We start from the raw sequence: 22,408 nt of genomic DNA on the forward strand, positions 1-22,408 counted from the left end.
AATAGCCAGCAAGGCGTTTTTGCTCGACATATTCAAATTGGCGGCAATCTCTTTGAAACGTTTTGGCAACTAACGTAATTGCATACATACAAACAGCTCACATACATATATATGTACATAGGTGTGTGAGTGGTGCTCCTCAGGTGGTTTATGTACACATTGTATTTGTGTTTGTAAACGTAAATACGGAAAGTGTGGAGATATTTCTCGTTATTTTTAAATATTTTTTCAAACTACCTTTAACTGCCGTATGGTGCGGCGCAAAACATGAAAAAGATTATTTTTCTGAGGAATTTGTTTAATAATAATTATCACACTTATGGCGTAAAATTTGATGACCTATTGCCAAATTAGAAAATCACAAAATAAATATTTAATCACAACAATAAAAACAAACAGGGATTTGCGTATCTAATTTATTTTTAGGGAACAATTTTGTTCACAGGAAATCTAACATTTTTACGTTCCGCTGTATGAATTCCAACCAAATACCAATGATACCTTTTTTATATCTTTACTTCTTGTCATACCTGTAGAAGTGGTACAGACAAATATTTAAATCTCTGTTTTATGTGTTTAATGTCAAATATTTATGGCCTTATTCCGGTGAGATTGCGCTCATTTCGCCTTATCATTCGGAAATGACGAAACAAAGCTGTTGTTGTTTGGAAAGCATCATTTGTCTTGCATTTGATATAATTATATCATTGGTAATGTACATACATTATTTATGAATGAATTATTTTTTATAGAATGGACTTCAAAATATTCGTAAGAAACCAAGCGAATTATACTGATCTCCCGTAGGAGATAACATGCCAATGGGTCTTCAAAAATATTATTTAAAAAGTCCACGCTTATGGTTGCAATGGGTCTTCAAAAATATTCTTTAAAAAGATTTCGTTAAAAGATCCGAGCTTATGGTACCAATGGGAGCTCAAAAAAATTTGTTAACAAATCCACGCTTATTGTTCTATTGGGACCTCAAAAAATTATTTAAAAAGTGCAATGGGATCTCAAAACCAGTCTTTAAAAGTCCAGGCTTATGGTTCCAATGGGATCTCAAAAATATTCTTTAAAAACTCCACGCCTATGGTTCCAAAGGGACCTCAAAACTATTCTTAAAAAATCCAATGGAAACTCAAAAATATTCTTAAAAAATCCACGCTTACACGGCTTTTCCATTTAGGCCCATTGTGCCTCAGTGCTTTCGTATTAAAAACAAAACATAAAATAAAGCACGTGTATTTTTATTCTCCAGAATAAATTTATTATATTTGTTAATTTTTTCAAGACTTTTTTAATACCAAGGAGGTAGTAAGTCTACATTTTGCTTACGTTTGTATGCATAACTAATCAGTGATAAACAAATTAGAATATTTTGAAGTGGATTAACAAAAATGAAAAAGTTATCTATTATTTCAAACATGCCGGGACAAACAAAGACTTTGTCCGCCTTCAATTTCAAATAGTAAAAGAAAGTATGTTGCACGAGAGCAAATACAATAATTTTCATTTTTTAATCACACCGACAGGTAGCCTGCCTCTTATCATTTTTAGCGACGAGTTTGGTTTTTTATCTCAAAAATTTAAATTAAATGACAATAAAAAACGGCATTTACGCCACTGAAATTTTTTATCCACTTTTGTTTTTTTGTTTGTTTTATTTCATATTGAATAAAGGCTATTAGCCGTGATCTACTTATATGGAGTTTTTTTATTTGTTTCCAAGAATTGACTAGAAGAGTACGAGGGTGGGCATACAAGGTTTGGGGAAATATAAAATAATAAAATTTCAAAATTTGTTGTCATGAAATAGATGGATATTAAAATGTGGAAATGACAACTGCAAAGATTTTTAAAAATATATTTTATGGCAACCTTGGAATTTATTTGCGCTTAAGCCACCTATACACACGTATGGTGGAAACAAGCGGGGTATTTTCTTTTATTCTTTTTTCTATGCATTTTCAAGTAAATGAATAAAACCTAATACAAATGCGATTTTGGATTTCTTTATTCCTTTACACAAATTCAGGCTTGGATAAGCATGCATTTCTCATTGTGTTCTCACCTTTAATGCACAAAATCAAACTAAATTTAGGTATTTCAATATGGCAATGCTGTAAAAGAGAGCCCATATTCATATAAGAGAGAGCATATGTATGCTCTGAAACACATCATCGGTTACGTAAATGCAGAAATTGTCGTCTGTCAGGGTGAAATTCAATGCAGATCTTAATGCAAATTAACGCTGCCGCCTGTCCACATTTCAATTTCAATTCAATTCAATGATTCTTTATTTTCATATAAGGTTATAAAAGTATATTATAATAACATTTTTTATGTTAATAATAAAGAAATATACAGCATAGTTATATACCGTCTGCTGGAGAATGAGTGTATACATATTATGTTTTACAAGCTATTTAGCTATTAATATTTTTCTATAACGTAGTGCTTCTTTTAAAAAGTTAACTAAATAAAGCCAGCTAAAGGCTTCACCACTATTTAAAATATTTATTATTTCAGTGTTGGATAACAATGTTTTATGGAAATGTCTGATCCGAAAGGTTTTCAGTACTGGGCATCGGCCTAGGAAGTGCTCTATAGATTCCACTTCTCCTATGTTGCACAATGAACATCGTTGTTCATCTGGGGATCTAAATGTCTTAAAGTTCAGTGGGAGTAAATCACCTCTCGCTTTCATTATTAATGATATTTGCTCTTGGCTATAATTATCATTACAGTAAAAGGGACCCATATTAAAATCTAGAATTCTGTAAATTCGGTTTTCACTTCTCTCTGCTTTTTCTATATGTGTGTTAAAATTGTTCGTTTTCATAATGGTCAACAGCTTTCTTGCTGCATCCATTCGGGTTATGAAAACATTCCTGCAATCAATAGCATTTTCGGACAGTTTTTCTTTGAAATCTCTAAACCACGCAAGGTTTTTATTGGCCAGTTTTGTACCGAGTATGTTGGGTAGTCGGTGACTCCCGAGATTGTGGATAATATTGAATAAGTATTGTATATGCATGGAATACGTGTAGATATAGCCTGGTTCGTAGTTTGTTTCTAGTGCGATGACATAATTGGGTGTACAGTCAGGAAGGTTTAAAATTTTCTTTATGAAAAAACGATAGAGTTTTTCCACCTCGCTAAAGTAACCGTTACCCCATATCTGTGCGCCGTAACAATGTATTGACCGACATACAGCTAAAAACATTTTCCATTTTGCTTTTAGGTTTACCGTTGATTTTGCAATAAAATTCTTCCATGTTATATTCAAGGACATCTTTGTGGCTTCCTCTTTCTTTAGAAGGTGTTTGCTGAATGATAGCTTTGGGGTTAACAGCATTCCGAGATATTTGTATTCGTTTACAATTCTTATTTGTTCCCCTTTATATGTCCATTGCTCTTCCGCGGATAGTTTTCCTCCCTTCCTAAACACCATTATCTCTGATTTTGTCTGGTTTACTTCCATACTTCACATAGTGCAGTAAGCTTCTAAACTATAGATCATTTGCTGTAACACAGATGGATTATCGGCCAGAATAACTATATCATCCGCTTACATCAGTACACGGATATTTTCTTCATCTATACGAAGTCCTCCTCCTAGATGATCATGTAAGTCGTTAAGATATATAGCGAATAAAATAGGGGACAACAGACAGCCCTGTTTTACACCCGTATGGGTTTCAAAATAATCTGATAAACGATCGTCTGACCAAACTGCCGACTTTGTGTGCTCATAAATCTTTTTTATAAAACCGATTATTTTTGATGAGAGACCGATGATATACAGCTTATATATTAGAAGATCTCTAGGCAGTCTCTAGGCACCTTTTTGTTATCATTAAATTTGAGGTTTATTATTGCTGCTAGGTTAAATATGTTATCGACTGTTGAGTAACCCTTTTGGAAGCCTGCTTGGTACTCGTTTAAGATTTGGTTTCTGTTAATCCATTCTGTAATTCGTTTGTTTATCATTCCAATCATTATTTTCCCGATACAATTCATGAAAGTGATCCCCCGGTAGTTGTTCACATCATTGACATCTCCTTTTTTGTGTATTGGGTATATTATCCCTGAACGGAATGCCTCAAGATCATCAAAACCGTCCAGAATCATGTTGAACGACTCACATAAAACCTGTAGAAATTTGTCAGTGGCATTTATAAGGAACTCGTACGGGACTCGGTCCTCACCAGGCGCTTTATTGGCTTTGACATTTTTCAATTGTTCCTTTATTTCCTCAATAGAGAGCGCTTTGTCCAAGAAGGGGTCTGAGAAGTTACAGGGGACATAATGAACTGTAGATGCGTTACATATAGGATTTAGGAGATTCTCAAAATATGATTTCAACAAATCCACCGATATACAGCAGTGATTACCATCATCTAACTGTCTGATTTTCTTCGCCAACAGCCACCAGGTTTGCTATCTGAGATACCATCTAGCTTTGACTCTATATATGTATAATATTCTGCTTGTTTTAACCTGCATAATCGTTCAAATGCTTTCTTTTTTTCAATATAGGTGATTCTGATATTTGGATCTCCGGTTTTTCTAAATTTGTTAAGCAGTTTCATTGTTTTTGTCTGAATTTATAACATTCTGAATCGAACCAACTGTTCTTAAAATGTTCCTTTTTGATACATACACTCTTCACTTCTTTTATAATCTTGATTAGATCACTGAGTTTTGGACTTTGAGGTAGATTATCTATTTTTTGGTTCAAAGTTTTCTGGTAAGCAATTTTTTTGGACTCCTTCCAAGTTAATTTCGGCAACAGACTTGGTTTTGCGTTAAAATTCGGGCTTGAAGGTATGGCTAAAGACAAAGCTATAGGGAAATGATCTGACCACATTCTTAATCATAAATCAAACTCAATTTAAACTAATTTAGGTATTTCAATATGGCAATAATGTAAAAGAGAGCTCATATTCATGTAAGAGGGAGAGCAAATTTATGCTCTGAGACACAATTTGCATTACAAACCATAGACTAATTAAGTAGAGACTACGAACGCTCTCATTTTTCATTCTCAACCAGATGTCGCACGAATCGATTTGGGGCTAGTCATCTGACTCAAGCCAGACTGGGGCTAGTCAAATGACTCAACTTTGAAAACTTCACCACTTTAAAATGTTCTTTACATGTGAAATTAACTATGTCAATCTTTTTGATAGGCATATAGTTCGTAAATGTTAATATTTTTAGGAGTTTTCGTTTGAGTGAAACAAGTAGCTTTCACTCAAACCACAAACATGCGTAAACGACATCTGTTTCGCCGCAGATAAATGGTGAGAGCCATTCTTTGTCTCTACATTAATTAGTCTATGTTACAAACAACAACAAAGAAGTTGTTTGCCAGCAATCAGTGGTTTCGTAAATGCAGAAACTATCGTCTTTTAGGGTAAAATTAAATTCAGATCTTAGTGCAAATTAACGCTGTCGTCTTTCTATCATATACCATATCTTTCGCTTATTTGATATATAAATAGAGAATAAATTCCAGCCCTACACCTCTGCCTGTAATTAATGACAACAATCTAATATTTACATACTAGCAAAGTGCCCGTTACCTCGTATGCGGAAAGGATATAAAAAACAAGTCAACAATATTTAATATGGAAATGGTGAACACTGAAAATGTTGTACTAATATCTATTTCAATTGATATTTAATTTAAGTACTCTTCTTACCACTTTAGTTCTATTTAAAAAAATCAGCCGCATCTCAGCCCTACACATCAACAGCGAGCCACATTTGTGAGGTATTTTAAGTAAGGACCTTCTGTCCTCAGGAGTTAAAAACATTCTTGTAAAAAAATACCAACTAGGTTTACAATTCCAAATAAATTTACTAAAACGTTCAGAATAAAGAAATAATTTTGTTGAAGATATAGAAACCGTCTTTGCGTTCAAATAAAACCAATGTTACAATACCAGACCAAAACCCAGGACCTTTTCTTAAACACCTATGGTATCGCATGTATAAGCATGTCATACATTTTAAGTATGAATTTTCATAATATCATAAGATCAGTGCTTCAATGTTTATAACTATTTAGTACATCTAAACCACTTATTGTACATTACTCTTTGGAATTTTACGTACATTAATAGTATTATTTCAAATTATATAATTCTAAATTTCTTCCAACAGCCAAGGCCAATTTAAGTACCAATTAGTATTTTTCGTAGCCTTATAGCAGGTATTTCATTTATAATTTCTGCATTTGTTCGCATTAACTCTTTATGTTATCGATTAAGCAATACCAATGGTACCAAATTTAGTACTTTTCGAATACCTGTGTATAAGCTTAAAAAATTACCTGCTTACCAATATACCAACCGTGATTCTCATTTCCACCTCTATCTGATCCTCCAAGACGAATTATAGTGCTATTTAGTACTTTACACATATAAATACATAGTATGTTGGAATTTCCAAAACCTTCGCCAAATATTTTAAAAATTTAGCTAACCCCTTTACACAAAAACAAATTGTACCAAATTCTGTACTATTTAGCACTTGTCATAGTATGTATTTCCAATGTCATCTCCATATCTTAACCCCACACAGCAAAAGTGACTCTAAGAACAAATTTTAGAATTCCTACACCCGAGACAAAATTTAGAACAATTTAGTACTTTTGGTATGTTTATGGCACCTACGTATTTCTTAAACCAAATATTTCGACAACCTCAACCCTAAACTGACATTAATACCAAATAATAACAGCAATATTAATTTCAAATCTCAGGATTCCAGTTCTATCCGTTCGTCCAATACCAAATAGTACCAAACTTAGTACCATTAAACACTCTTCGTACCGATAAGTACGATTTTCCAAAACTACCTCAATCCTTTACTTCAACATTAACCTTAATTCCAAATAAGTGTATTCCAGCGAAATCCATGCACTCAAACCCAAGTTGTACCATTTAGTACCAGTTGGTATATGTCGTTCCCATAAGTACGAATTCCAAAAACTACCTCAATGTATCAATCCTACACTCCAACAGTAGTCTTACCAAATTCCTGGATTTCAGCTCTATACGTTCGCCCGAATCCCCATTGTACCAAATATAGTACCCTTTAGTACTTTTCGTACCCGTAAGTACGAATTGCCAAAACTACCTCAATCCTACACTACAAATTTCAGGATTCCAGCTTTATCCATTCACCCACATCCCTATTGTACTAAATTTAGTACTATATAGTACCTTTCATACACATGTGTACACATTTCCAAAACCACCTCTTTATGCCAACCGCACTTTTAACCATGATTCCTACTCTAAATTTCAACAGTTAAGCTTTATCTGTTCAAAAAATACGAATTGGTACCAAATTTTGTACATTTTAGTACCATTCGTACACTTATATTGCGAATAGCTCTATCGGTTCGCCAAATACAAATGGTAGCATATTTAGTACCTTTTGGTACTTTTCGTACCATTTTGGTTCGAATTTCCAAAAACCCAGCCTTATCTGACACCTTCGGATTAAGAGTAACCCTCACCCAAATTTTTTAACATTTTAGCTCCAGCCGTTTAGCCTGAGCGTTGATTACACTGCTCAACAAAATTGAAAAAGTTGAATGTTTCAGACGAAGTTGCAGTTGTTTCTAGATGAAATTGGCGAGTTATTTTCAAATCCGGTGCCGGTTTTTCTCCATCAGCTCTTGTTTTTGAGATATAGCTCAAAATCGGTTTTTGCGAGTTTAACCCAGACTTTCGTTATTTTCGGATACAAACAAATGTTTTTTGTGGGTTTTTCGACATTAATATATTAAGGAGATGTTGTACGCTGGGTACAAAACGTTTTTGAAATAGTTATGGTGAGTATATATCAAAAAAATATAGAAAATATACGACGGACCTTGTAAAAATTGCTTATTTTGAGTACTTTAAGCTATAATTACGTCATCGGGGGAAGTCATAGGATCTTCATATGGCAAGGCGGATATGCTTAGGGTGTCTACTATATAGTCCAGTATTCAAATATATAATATAAAGTTCATACCGCCCATGATTCGACCATAACCTAAAAATCATCATGGAGACTGCCATTGAAAAGTGAATGGCTTATGTGGTAATGATATCACTGGTAAATTATTTCCCTTTAGCAGTCTTCATGGCGATTTTTAGGTTATGGCCGAATCATGGGGGCTATGAACTTTATATTATACATTTGAATACTGGATTATATAGTAGACACCCTAAGCATATCCGGAGTACCATATGAAGATCCTATGACTTCTCCCGATGACGTAATTACAGCTTAAAGTACTGAAAATATGCAATTTTTACAAGGTCCGTCGTATATTTTCTATATATTTTTGATATATACTCACCACAACTATTTCAAAAACGATTTGTATCGAGATTACAACATCTCCTTAATATATTAATGTCGAAAAACCCACAAAAAATATTTGTTTGTATCCGAAAATAACGAAAGTCTGGGTTAAACTCGTAAAAACCGATTTTGAGCTATATCTCAAAAACAAGAGCTGATAGAGAAAAACCGGGACCGGATTTGAAAAAAACTCGCCGATTTCATCTAGAAACAACTGCAACTTCGGTTGAAACAAAAGTCCTGTTGACCAGTGTTATCAATCAGTAATGCTTAGTTTACATTTGGCGTCGTTTCGTGATTTCGAAGGCGTTTCGTGATTTCGCGCGGAATCAAGCAAAATTTTTCATGATTTCGCATACAAAAATGAAATCATCTCATTTCGTGATTTCAGCGAAATCAACATCGAAATCACAGTACACATGATATACAACCCTGCTTTTGCCTAAAAAAGTACCAAAAGTTGCAAAACTTTTCACGTATCACAATAAACAAGGTAGATGGTCAATTGCTGCAACAAAAAATTTTAGTGTCAAAATTTGTAAACAATGTGAAAAAAAAATATTAAATTACTTTGTTACAATGCTATTTTTCATTGTGTTCCCGTACTTTTTTAATGGTAATGTTAGAAAAAAGAGCGAATTGTCAAAAATTGCTTCCTCATACAAATTTCTTAAAAAAATACGGGAACGAAAAAATGACGGAAATTGCAAAAACTCCATCATAAACGTCAAAATCAACGTATCAGCTATCATATTAGATGCCAATGAACATGCTTGCTGCTAGTTTCTACTAGGCCAAAATTGTATGGCAGAAAACAGGAGAAGAGGGTGTTATTCGGCGCAATTTTTGTTTAAAGATAAGTGCAAGTCTTGCTAGATTTCGGAGTACGGGAACGCATTTTTAGCACTAAACGGGAAAACTACTGCAAGTACTAATATTGTGCAGGTTCAGAGCACAACTTTTACCTATTAAAATTTATTATAACGATGTCTCAACAATAAAATCATTTTTTTATTTTTTCATTTGTTAGTACTATACACAATTAATACGATATATAGATAATTTTACGATAAGTTTCCAAATAAAGTTGTAAAGTTCTATATTGTCGTATATTTTTGATGATTAATTCAATTTACAACAACTTGTTTTGAAATTTCGTGTTCGATCAGCTGCGCATATGCATCTACCTTGATCATTGTGATATGTTCGAAATCAACAAAAAAATAAATGTAAACATCGGGGTGTATTTCAGGATTTCGTGAAATCCAGTGGATTTTGGAGCGCAAGTGTAAACTTGGCATAAGTTAGTCAGTGAGTCACCATTGCTCTGTTCCTTTACGTGCCTGAGGTTACCATTTCTTACCATTTTTAACCTGTAAAGTGTTCCCTTACTTTTAATAGCATACAATTTATATGATAGCAGTTTACCACTTTTACCATTTTCTGCCACTGTTACCATTTTTAAAAGTAAAGGAACAGACCACATTACTCAACTTTTTTATAATATTTACATATAACATATTCGTCTCTACTCTGCTTGCAGGTCTATTAAATTATTACCCATCTGAAGAGTATGGCACAAGACTCTGGATATAATCTGTGACCAAGATTCTGATAAGACTAAATTTGTGTCTTTTAAATCAAATATTTATTATAATATTGTCATTATGTCATAATAATGACATATTTTGAGTGATAACATTGATGATTCAGTTTCAAGAATAGATAGATGAGACATTCGTATCTCCTGGATGGTTAGTGGGATGATAAACTAGAAATCATAAACGATGTATGGTTTCATAAAAATGTTGTTTCCTTTTTTATGGAACTAAACTTTAGTTACTAAAGGGAAGTACAGAAATTACTGTCATAAAAAATGTAATAGGTCTGTTCCAGAACAAGAAAGAATGTACAAGTTTGGCTATGTTTAGTGGTCTGTTCCAGAACTGCAAGAATCTACTAATTTTTACTATTTGTCCCGATAACATAAAGGAAAAAATGTTGCCGTAGTAAAAAATAGTAGATTCTTGCAGGTTTTGGAACAGAGCATAGGATGTTTGTGTTTTACAAGTTTGTATATGTCAAACGTTCTGCTCATTATACGTGTAGCAACAATGGTTTAGTAATTTTGAACGGTCGAGCTAGAGGAGATGAGGACGGTGAATTAACATTTGCAAACAAAAATGGAAGCTCCGTGATCGACTTCTGCGCAGTAACTCCCGAAATATTAGATCTCTTGAACTCATTTCAAGTAGAGGATGAAATATGGTCAGATCACTTTCCATGCGTTTTAAAGCTCTCTTTGCCATATACGAATCCCATGAAGATTGAAAATTTCAATATCTTGCCGAAACTAGCATGGAATTACAAAAACAAAGTAGTCTACCAAAACATTATGAATCATAAAATTGAAGAGATGTATTCAAATCCGACCCTCAAAGAATTAACAAATGTTATATATGAGTCATATCCGAGCAGTTCATATAGTACACATTTTATTTTCTAGAATAAATGGTTCGATACCGAATGTTTTAAGAGCAGAAACAAATCTTTCAGTTTGCTGAACAAGTTCTGAAAATCTGGGAACTCAAATGACAGAAAATCTTACGTCGATCAAAGAAAAACTTATGATAATTTATGTACAATAAAAAAAGCATAGTGTTTCTGCATTACCTTCACGCTTACCATTGCTTCCATTTTCCCACTGGGTAATACCCTTCAATACTCGTACTTTTTACTCGCGCGTAAAATCGAGCGAAGAAAAATAGAGTATGCTCGTTACCAATTAAATGCTACATTTGCTATATATTTAATTCGTGCCCAAATATAAATATTTATCCAAAACAACCCACAAATAAATAAATTCTCCCTCCAAACAATTTTAAATATGCAATTTTAGACAATTATCATTCAATCAGTCAATTTGTCGTTCCCTTTTACTTTTGTTTTATTTTTGGATAAATATTTCGCATAGCACTGAGGTTTGGGGTGGTATGTCTACTACCTTTCATTCTCGTTTGGGCGAAGGCGAAGAATCTGTTAGTTCAATAACCTAAAATAAACAACAACAACAAAATGAAACTATTGGCAACAAGCTCATCACACAGTGGATCAATAGGTTAATAAACGTGATGAATTTATTTGGCTATTGTTGTTGCTGTTGTCACTGACGCTGCTGCTGCTGCTGCTGTTAAACATAATGATCGACAATGACCATACAAATCAATTATTATGGACAATTGAATTGAATAATTACGTGACAATAACAATAACATAATTAAACATACCCAATAAAACAACAAACAAAAATACACTAACAAATACAAATACATGTGCTGTAGACATAAAGGAAGGAATTTAGTATGTGGTATTCATGTATGTATTTATGTTTGCATATTTATGCCTGTTTCAAATAATTGAATTGTTAACATTTTGTTGATGTTTTCTATGCAGCAATAATTCATAAATGCAAAAAATAACATCTGGACAAAATTTAAAATTTAAACACACAGTCATCGACAAAGCTTATGTAGATAATTATAGGGAGAGGAAGAGTGGTCTTGAACCAATGATTTCAGTAAGGCTCTTTTATAATTTTTATCGATAGTTGTTATTGTTAAGTACAGTACACATTTGGTATGTTCCCGTACTACACATTTCTACACATTTTTACTCCGATAACCGATTTTCCCTTTATGTTATCGAAAAAAATAGTTAAAATGTGTAGAAATGTGCAGTACTGGAACAGACCAATTGTCAGTTCTGAATGACGATTTTTTGCAATTATCGATAACTGTCCAACCGTCCAGCATCCACAAAATATTTTGTGGTTGCATGATGAATGACAAAAATGAACGGCCACACTAGCAAGCAACAACAAAGCTGTCATTCAAAACTGACAATGTGTACCCAGCTTTACGAACAAATAACATTCGATATTGTCGATAAATTATAGATAGCTAAATTTGAAATTCTAGATTTATAATGGCGAAATGTCTGGTTTGTAAAAACAATACATCACATGGAATATCTACGATAAAAAATTAAAAACGAATCTCGAACAGCGATTTTTTGATCTGGCGATTATTTCAGTTGTCTTAAAACTCGACTTTCGACTTTTTCACAACCGCAGAAAATCGATTATAATCGACTATTCGTCGATTTTCGAGTTTTCTTTTGAAAACAGCCAAAAGTGTAAAATCGCCAAGTCTACCATCTATGGGCAAACTCGAAAATCGATCACAAGATAATCGATTATGCGATTTTCTCTCCAGACAAAAGTCGACTACGATTTTTAGACTTTTGACTGCAATAAGTCGACTTACCTATCCCTACTTTAAACTACATATTCATGTTCAAAAATGTTGAATCTCCAGTCCACTTTAAAATTTTATAAAGTCTGAGAGAATTATCGAGGTGTTCAAATGTTGAACCAATAACAGTTATGTATCGATGTTTGTGTCAAATTATACCGCTGTCATCGGAACCACAAAAACTACTTTCAATGCATATTTCAAAACGATCCTCGAACGGCCCTTAACCCTTTTGTGTTGAGATACGAGTAGTTTGACATTCTTCGAAATTGATGTACGCTTTGAAGAAATATTACGATTATCGAAGTTTGGACTAATTCGGCTACCCAATTCGTATTATGGTGCGCCTGAACCAACTTTAAAAGGCAGGTGCTTACACCTGGAAAGGTTTTGTGGATTCTGAAACTACAATGTTCATAGATGAGAAAAATCAAAAAACAAAAATAGCCGGAGTGATTTTTAAATAAATCGCGGTCAAAGTACATATTATGGGGTTTTTAGGTTTTCGCGATTTTGCTTGGAAACTGCAAATGGGATTACAGAAAGTCGTCGGTGTCTGCTTAAGTGTACCATACCAAATTTGACATTCTGAATTATTGGTCGGCTTTTTCCTATCAGCCCTAGTTTTCGAGATATCCACGTTTCGGCCCGAAAGCATAATTTAATTGTAAGTATGAAATAATTTGGTCTGTTTCAGTACTGCATGAATCTACTATTTTTCACTATTCTATAAAGGAAAAAAATGTTATCGTAGAAGAAAATAGTAACTTCTTGCAGGTTCTGGAACAGAGCAAATATTTTAATAACATTGTCATTCCGAGCAAATTGATAGCTCTACATTTTGCACGGTGAATGATTTTCACATCTCGCCAGATATGACCATTGTGGCACCCACCATTGCGGTATCGTGTCCTTAAAAAGTCCACCCGAGTTCATAAGCTCTGACCGCCGTACTTTTCTGAACCATGGGTAAAGCAAGGGTAGATGATTACCAATTAGCCCTTCAGAGAGATGCCCAGTCCATCACATTATCTTCAAATCCTCCATCAGAAGCGGAGGATTTGAACTCCTTATGCACTAATATGTCCATTAGATAGAGTGTATGAGGGTACCCCAGTGACAGAGCGAAAAGTCGTGTCCTATGCCGTTATATGTCTAACATTAGTTTGCTTTGGGAGGGCAATAACCGTATGCTGCTAGGGGACTTCAATGCTCATGATGAGCTTTGGCATTCCGTCCTAGGCAATAACCAGAGGAGTACACAGATGGCTGAGGATATTGATTGCTCTACTTTTTGCACGGTAAATGATTTCCACATCTCGCCAGACATTACCATTGTTGTACCCACCATTGTGGCATCGTCTCCGTAAACAGTCCACCCGAGTTCATAAGCTCTGACCACCATCCTTTTGTGAACCATGCGTAGAGCAAGGGTAGATAATTACCAATTAGCCCTTAAGAGGGTTGCCTCATATTCTCGCGTAGTTGAGAGAATTTTCGGGAATATCATCACAGCTGCAGCGGCTCGCTACATACCTGTTGGTCGAATAGCGGAAATTAGACCACGTTTTCCGATAAAGTAGACTGGACTAACAAACCTACTTTTAGAAGTATAGGTTTGATACTGACTTGGCAGCCGCTGGCTGCAACACTATGGTTTCGGGTCAATCCGGTGAGCTTCGTCACACGGATGAGTAAATTGTGGGCCACGGTTAAATTACTCTTGATTCGGGGAAAGATGGATGATAGAACGGCGGTTTCTTTCGACTGCGTGGTATTGATAGATTCAATAGGCGAACGTGTTATTTTAATCGACAGTTTGTTTATAGAGCATACCCAGAATAACAGAGCGAAGAGTAGTGTCCTAAGCTGTATAGAATCCCTTTCATCCGAAGTGGTACCACTACAACTTGTGATGACTCCCAATTATCTAAAGCTATGTTCCAGCATGGAATTTTAGTGGTAACGCTGAAGCAACTGGTTGAAACCGAAATGTTATTTGACATGTGTCCTGTCTACTACTGAAGTCAGCAGAGATGCCAGTAGAGGCGAATCGTATAGGCCGATTTATATCCTGTAGCCAGTAGCGAAGATTCTAGGGCCACTACTCCCCCCATAATGAAAAGCTGATTGCAGTTTGCTGAATATTGGCATGGATTCCGGAAAATGCATTGTATCACATTACAAGCCATATCCACACATATAAATGCCGGACTGGAACATAACAGACCGCGCCACTGTCATGGTCACTCTTGACCTATCGTAGACCTTTGAAGCTATGCGGCACCAATGGTATGCAAAGAATGTTCAGAACTATCAGATGCCACCCTGCGGAATTCAACAGAGAGGGGGCGCTCTGAGGACCATCTTCATTGGAAAGCGAAGATTTTGCCGGCGCATCAGTGCAAGAAGATGTTGTCGAGGCAGTACCTCTAGATCAACTAGCCTATTCGGCAGGTTTGGATAGGATTAACACTTATCCTCAGTTGCGCAGACAGTTGAAGATATATAGGGAATGAAATCCGTATGGAGCAGGCGACACAATTCCTATTCAAAACCTGCGGCACATGTCCATCAAAGCCATCTTAGGTACCACCAGAGACAAGGGCAAAGCAATTAACCGTTCAGTCCTAAACTATGTAGCCTCTGTTTGGACTTCATTTTTAAGTGACAACCAGTGGAATGTGTTGCAAACCACCCAAAATAATGCTCTACTAACCACTACCGGATAGCAAGGATGCAGCAAAATAATGTCATCGCATCTTAATCACCTCTTGGCACATCAGGAAGGACATCCGGTGTTACAGCCCCGCCATACAAGATGTCATACTAACGGACATCAACCGAGTCCGACTGGCTTTCTCGCTAAAGACGATTCTAGCAAGCTGCCAAATCGTATGAAGACTTCGAACTGTCCTTGCCCAGAGCCACCATAACCATCCTGACACAATTCAGATCTGAAATACTCAAGGCGTACTAGGCAAGAATTATTCCAGGAGTTAAAAGTATCTGACCACAGTGCAGATTGGAACCACGTGATATGACGAATATTCTTTACTGTCCAGATCGTTCCACTGACTTATGCCCAATCGATCTGTGGTACCGACCTGTTCAAATAGTAACTTTCTACAGCTGCCCACTCAAATCCCATTATCCCAGCAAATAACCAACTAAAATATTACTTCAACACGGACGAATCAGCCGAACTGTTGCCACAACACAAATGTTCAACATTTTGGTTTAAGTGCGGTGAGTGATCTGTCAGAGGACACTTTGGAAATTTTTACCGATGGTACTCCTAGTGGCACTGTTTCAGCGATATTAAGTTGTTCGTAGAAAAATCCATGTTTCCTGTTATAATGGTCCAAATGAAACGTCGGTAGGAACGACCCCAATAAAACAAAAAAAAAAAAAAACGATGTACTTTGTGGTTAGTCCCAATTTACATTAGGCGAGTTTAGTTGCGGCAATTGTCAGTTAGTTGGTGAGAGAGGCTGTTGAGAGGCAAAGGGTTACCATATGCCTCACCTCTCCCTCCAACAAACTGACAATTGCCGCAAGTAAACTAGCCTAATGTAAATTGGGACGTACATTCCTTTCCAGCAATTTCGTAATAAAATGTGGCTAACCATCAAAATATCGAAATTCGGGATGTACCGTTCTATGGGGGCTATATGAAGGCGTTCAAGGGAAAAGTTTTACACAACCAACGAATACTAAATACCAAATTTCAGCCATTTCGGTGGAATATTGAAGCCACAACCTTCAAAATATCAAAAATCGGGAGGTACCGTGCTATTGGGGCTATATTAAGGGTTGGACCTGTAAAGACACATTTCTGGAAGAAAGTTTTATAGCACCAACGAAGACTAAATAACAAATTTTAGCCATTTCGGAGGAATATTGAGGACACAACCTTCAAAACAACGAAAATCGGTAGGTATCGTTGTATGGAGGCTATATGAAGGCGTGGACCTATACCGGCAAATTTCGAATGGAAAGTTGTATAGCCCAAATGAAGAATAAATACCAAATTTCAGCCATTTCGGTGGAATATTAAGGCCACAACCTTCAAAATACCGCAAATCGGGAGGTACCGTTCTATGGGGGCTATCTGAAGGCTTGGGCCTATACCGACAAAATTCTGGGGAAAAGTTGTATACACCTAGCGAAGAAGCTAAAACATCGGGTGGTACCGTTCTATGGGGTCTATTTCAAAATGTGGACAGAGATACAGTATCGGCCAAAACTAAAGCAACCCCTCAGTACATTTTTTTTAAATGCACATTTTTTTAAGAAAACTGTGTTGTAATTTTTGTTTTTCTTTTTCTGTTTATTTATTTATATCTATATTATTGGAAAACACAAATACTCGTATAAGGAATTCAGAATGTAATGTACAACCTCTTTCAAAAAATGTCTTAAACAATTTTTCATTTAAAAAAAAAATGTACTGAGGGGCTTGCTTTAGTTTTGACCGATACTGTATAGCCCATTTGCAATACCAACATCGTAGGAGTAATAGAAACTTCTATACAAATTTATAAAGCTCTATCCTAAAATTTGCGAGCTGTATCTGAGAGAAGAAGAAAGTAATAGAGAATATCCCTTACTTTTGGTCAAGCAATCAGTCCTCAAATCACTGATATTGCAGCCATCATAACGAGAACGAACTTTTCACGCTTACGAACCCGTACCTTGTACAATTACTAACAGCTTGATGAAGATCGTAATCGTAAAATGTTTGCTTTCGAAGAAGAATACAAAGTTAAAAAAATATTTTTACAATGTAAGATACTCAGTTATAGATAAAATATCCTAACCAATCGTTTTGATATTGCGCCACATTATAAATGACATTTGATGACAAATATAACTTTTTCAAGTATTAAATTCCGATAATTGGTGATATCGACAAAATAAGAAGCCACTTGAATAGTGGTTAAGGGCACACTGTTGACGCTCTTGAACTTGACAATGAGAGATTTGCACTTCAGTTGAAGAAAACAGTTGTTGGGTAGTGGAAATAAAACAAAACACAAACATTGTGGCGTATACGTTTTCCTAATTGCCAAACAATGTTTTGTCAAATGTAGATCAACAGTGAGTTTAGTTAGTGTTAAATAAAACATAATTAAATAATAATGATATGCATGGATGTTTTCTAAAACCACCTCGAGAGAGAGGGGAATCCCTCTCACATATTCCCAAATAACTGACAAGAGAGTTATGTTTGTTATCACCTGCTGTTGACAGATTCAAATGAGTTATCATTTCCGTCTTTCCGCACACGAGGAGGAGTTGACGCTCTTCGTGTTTCATTTTAGACACACACACACATAGCAGTGATCTTTACAACCACCTGCAAACAATGCAGATAAAATACACAAAGTAAAGTGGAAGAGAGTAGATGAAAATCATATCATAACAATACAGCAGCAACAGCAGCACCCACTCATAGTCATCCACCCACCGCCACCCCCCAAATAACAAAACATTCAACCTAGACTCACTTATTCCGGTGTCGTTCGTTGGTCTATCTCGAATTTGTTTTTAAATTTTGCAAATGTGTGTGAGTGTTGGAACGCCAAAAAAAGAACGAACGAGCCCAGCGAGCTTCTTATCAGTATCTTAAAACAATAAAAGTGATATAATGTGACAGAAGAAGTTTTAGTTTAGAAACAGTATTCGCATTGCTAAGGTGAACTAGAAAAACATTGAAACGCGTTAAAATTTACAATTGGAAAGAAACAGAAAAAATTTAAAAATATTGCTCATACGTTGCGCGTTATTAAAAAAATAAAAAAAAAACAACAGAAAAATATAAGATAATATACACTTGAAACAGACAACAGAAAGTAACCCAAAATTTATTACAAATATCAATTTATAACAGAGCTTTCCAAGAAGCCAAGTTAACAATAAAAAATAAATAATTATCAAAAGAGAAAAAGTTCAGTGAATCCGGCGGTTGCCACCTAAGTTTTTATTTATCATCTGCAACGAAAGTTAAAAAACAAGTGAAAATTCTTCAATGTCTTCGTTTATTCGGCTATAACTTTTTTTAGAATATTAAGTAAAGAATATTCAATATTCTAATAGTAAAAATTGAATTTATTTAAAACAACGACAATCATTACCTGCAGCTTAAAATGACAAATTTATTTTACCAAATCTATACGAAAGTTATACTCATAACTTTGGTCCTGACAATCTCACAGATGAACATGACGTAAGTAATAAAAAAATCGTTTAAACAACATTGTAGAAAAAAACAAACAAAAATACCCATAAATAGTTCCCAATTATTCTTAAAATATTCAATATATAAAATGTAAATAATGTTTTGGGTTTTTGCTAGAACTCAGCCACTGACCAAAAAAACAGTAATCATGCCGTATATAAAATATATTGATTCTGTATCAAGAGTTAGCTTTAAAATCTGTAGTTACCGTCGTGGAGCTATATCAAATTATTGACATAGTAACCAAACTTCTTCATAAAGGACTCAAAATATTAAATTACGTTGAACTAGGTTAGGTTAGGTTGATAAGAGGAGTGATCCTAGATCACCACATGCCCATGTGGACATAAACTTAAGCCATAAGTAGGCCTGTTGTGCTCTCTAATTTCTTGGTTATAGAGGATTATCTTTTTTTGACTTAGTCTAGGATCTCTGTCCTATTTACATAGTCTCTGATCTTTTTGAACTCGATTGTCCTAATTTGGTCGAGTCCTGGTATAATGTCATTCCGTAGTAACTGGGTTGTCAGATTTGTGAAGGCTTGACAATGGCAGAGGTAATGTTCCAACGTTTCGTCGTCCTCTCCGCATGCTCTGCATTCACTGTTTTCTGCACAACCTATTTTGTGCAGATGCGCTTTTAGACCTAGGTGACCTGTAAGGATTCCTGTCTGTCTACTAATATCTTTTTTACTTAGTAAAAGTAATTCTTTTGTTTTGTCCTCATCTGGGTTTCCCCACAGGATTTTTGTGTTTTTTCCCTTCTCTTCACTACTCCAGAGGGATACATGTGCATTTTTTGCCCATGTCTTTAGTTCTAGTCGCGCAGCTTTAAACAGCTTAGCGTTTTCTAGACTTACCGTGGGTTGCTCCTTGGCTTGTTTTGCCAAGGAGTTTGATATTTCATTACCCCTAATCCCGGTATGCCCTGGTACCCATATAATGTTTACCTTACCGTGTTGGGAGTAATTATTTATAGATTTAATATATTCCAAGACAGTTCTAGATTTCACTGTCTTGGTTGATATAGCTCTAATGGCTGCTTTGCTATCCGTAAGGATATTTACAGTGGTAGGCCTTGTGTGAGTATCAAACCAAAGCAGACACTCTGTTATCGCCCGGAGTTCCGCCTGCAGGATCGTGTTATGATCCGGCAGACGGAGGGAGATTTCCGTTTCCAGTTCCATTATATAAAGACCCAGTCCGGTTCTCCCCCCTAGCACAGCCCGTAAACCCACAGCTTCCAGCGGGAATCTGTGCTAGAGCTCCCCCGATCCACATGTCTCTGTCAGGTATTGACACTTCACACAAGGCTACTTCACTAGTTTCAGGTATACGGTCCGATACTACCTGATTTATAGATTCACCCGTTGTGACCTTTAATATGTTTTGGTGGTATGTTTGGTGGCTCTTTTCGATCCACTAGCTCATCGACTTTAGCCTTACAGCTGCGATGGCTGCCTCATACCTTACCTGAATATCTATTGGGTGTACAAACAAAATTGTTTCTAGAGCCCTAGTCGGTGTGGTCCTCATTGCTCCGCTAATGCTTAGGCAGCATGGTCTTTGGACCTTTTGCAATATTTCCACATTGCATTTTTTGTCCATGGCTGTCCACCATACCACAGACGCGTACGTTAGAATTGGTTTAATTACGCTTCTGTATAGCCAGTGTATCATCCTAGGATTGAACCCCCATTTTGAGCCTATCGCCCTTCTGCAGGTTGACCAACATATTTGGGCCTTGTTAGCCCTTTCTTGTATATGGTCTTTCCATTTAAGTTTCCTATCCAGAATTACTCCTAGATATTTAACTGTACAGGAGATATTTATTGTCTTATCTAGAAAAACTGGTTCCCCGTAGTGTCCCATTTTCGTTTTTCTAGTGAATAGACATAATTCTGTTTTTTCCGGGTTGACGTTCAGACCTCTCGGCCTGGCCCAGTTAAAAGCAATTTTTAGAGCCGTTTCTGCTCTTCGACAGAGTTGATTCGGATTCTTTCCCCTCAGAAGTATTATAACGTCGTCTGCGTAGCAGACTGGGTCAAATCCTTCTTCGGTTAGGGTCCTCAAGAGACTGTTTATGGTGGTAACCTACAACAGAGGTGAAAGTATCCCTTCCTGTGGCGTTCCTTGTCCAACTTTGTCTCTTATTTTCACATCGTATAGCCCGCAGCTTATCCATCTATTCCTTAGCATGTGGTTTATCCAGTTCCTTAAGGCCCTGGCTACCTGAAACTCGTCTAAGGAGTGGATAAGTGTCTCGGTGCTTAAGTTATTGAAAGCGCCTTCGATGTCGATGCATACAGCAAGTGTGTACATTTTCATTTCAAAGGTTCTTTCTATGTGGTGTACTACCTCATGCAATGCGGTTTCCACTGATCTGCCTTTAACGTATGCATGTTGTTTGAATTTAAGCATATCGTTGGGGATCTTACTCTTTATCATGGTGTCGACTGTCCGTTCCATTGTTTTGAGTAAGAATGAAGTTAAACTTATAGGCCGATAAGATTTTTGTGTTGCATAACTTGCCTTGCCAGGTTTGGGTATAACGACTACCCTTGCCTCCTGCCAGGCTATAGGAGTGTATGCAAGTTTTAAGCATGCATTGAAGATCCCGACCAGTTTGGACGCAATAAAGTCCACTTCCCTCTGTAGTAAAGCCGGGAAGATCTGATCTGGTCCAGCTGCTTTATATGGTGAAAAGCTTAAAATGGCTTGTTGGACCATTAAGCTGTCGATCTTTGGTGCCTCTTCCGATGAGTTAATACATTCCGTCGATGCCTCAGTGTTAACCATGGTATTCTGCGGGAAGTGCGTTTTCATCAGAAGGCCTAGAGTTTCTTCTGTTGTTTCAATCCTTTTTCCATTTCCATCGACCAATTGCTCGGTCTGTGTATGGGTTTTAGATAGAAACTTTTTAATCTTTGAAACGTCATTTACACTATCCACCTGTTCGCAGAAAAGCTTCGTTTGGCGTTTCTTGTTATTTTGTTGTATTCCTTTAATTTTGCCTGATAGTTGTCCCAGAATACAGCTGCTTTTTTACGTTTGGCCCTATTATAAACGTTAAACTAAGTTTGAAAGAAATTTTTGAAAACGTTTTAAAGTTATCTTGTACAATAGTCATTTTATTATGTGTCGACAGGGTTTTGGACCATTATCTCAGGAATTATGGACTTGCCCCCGAAAAAAAATTGTACCGTTGTAAAGGAGCCGCAAGGGCAAACTGTTAAAAAAAATCAAAACGATCGGAGAGGAGCTCTTAAACATCACCTTTTTCCTAATTTTGTGTGGGAAGTTCCCGAAGGAGTGGACCGAAATAGTGGTTATCCCAACATGATTGGATGAAATAATAAGATGTGCAAAATTTGGATCAATCAGAAACTCCCTGCGAGAGTTATCTTGCGGATTTGCCATTTTAGTTGGTGTCGTCGGAGTTTCTTGGAGCTGTTAGGCCATTATCTCAGGAT

General features: G+C 36.0%; 1 protein-coding gene across 1 annotated transcript in view; it reads left to right on the forward strand.

Moving 5' to 3' along the window:
- Nucleotides 1-18,342: 18,342 nt before the first annotated feature.
- The window catches only part of SecCl (Secretory chloride channel), a 37,530-nt gene continuing 33,464 nt past the window's right edge, over nucleotides 18,343-22,408 (forward strand). Inside the window, exon 1 of the mRNA XM_073980823.1 lies at nucleotides 18,343-18,924. Coding sequence (XP_073836924.1) covers nucleotides 18,845-18,924 — 80 coding nt within the window. The 5' untranslated portion in view covers nucleotides 18,343-18,844. The remainder of the gene's footprint in view (nucleotides 18,925-22,408) is intronic.

Source organism: Musca autumnalis, unplaced genomic scaffold (genome assembly GCF_047663935.1).
Source record: "Musca autumnalis isolate F117 unplaced genomic scaffold, ASM4766393v1 scaffold_4, whole genome shotgun sequence".
Taxonomy (NCBI): Eukaryota; Metazoa; Arthropoda; class Insecta; order Diptera; family Muscidae; genus Musca; species Musca autumnalis.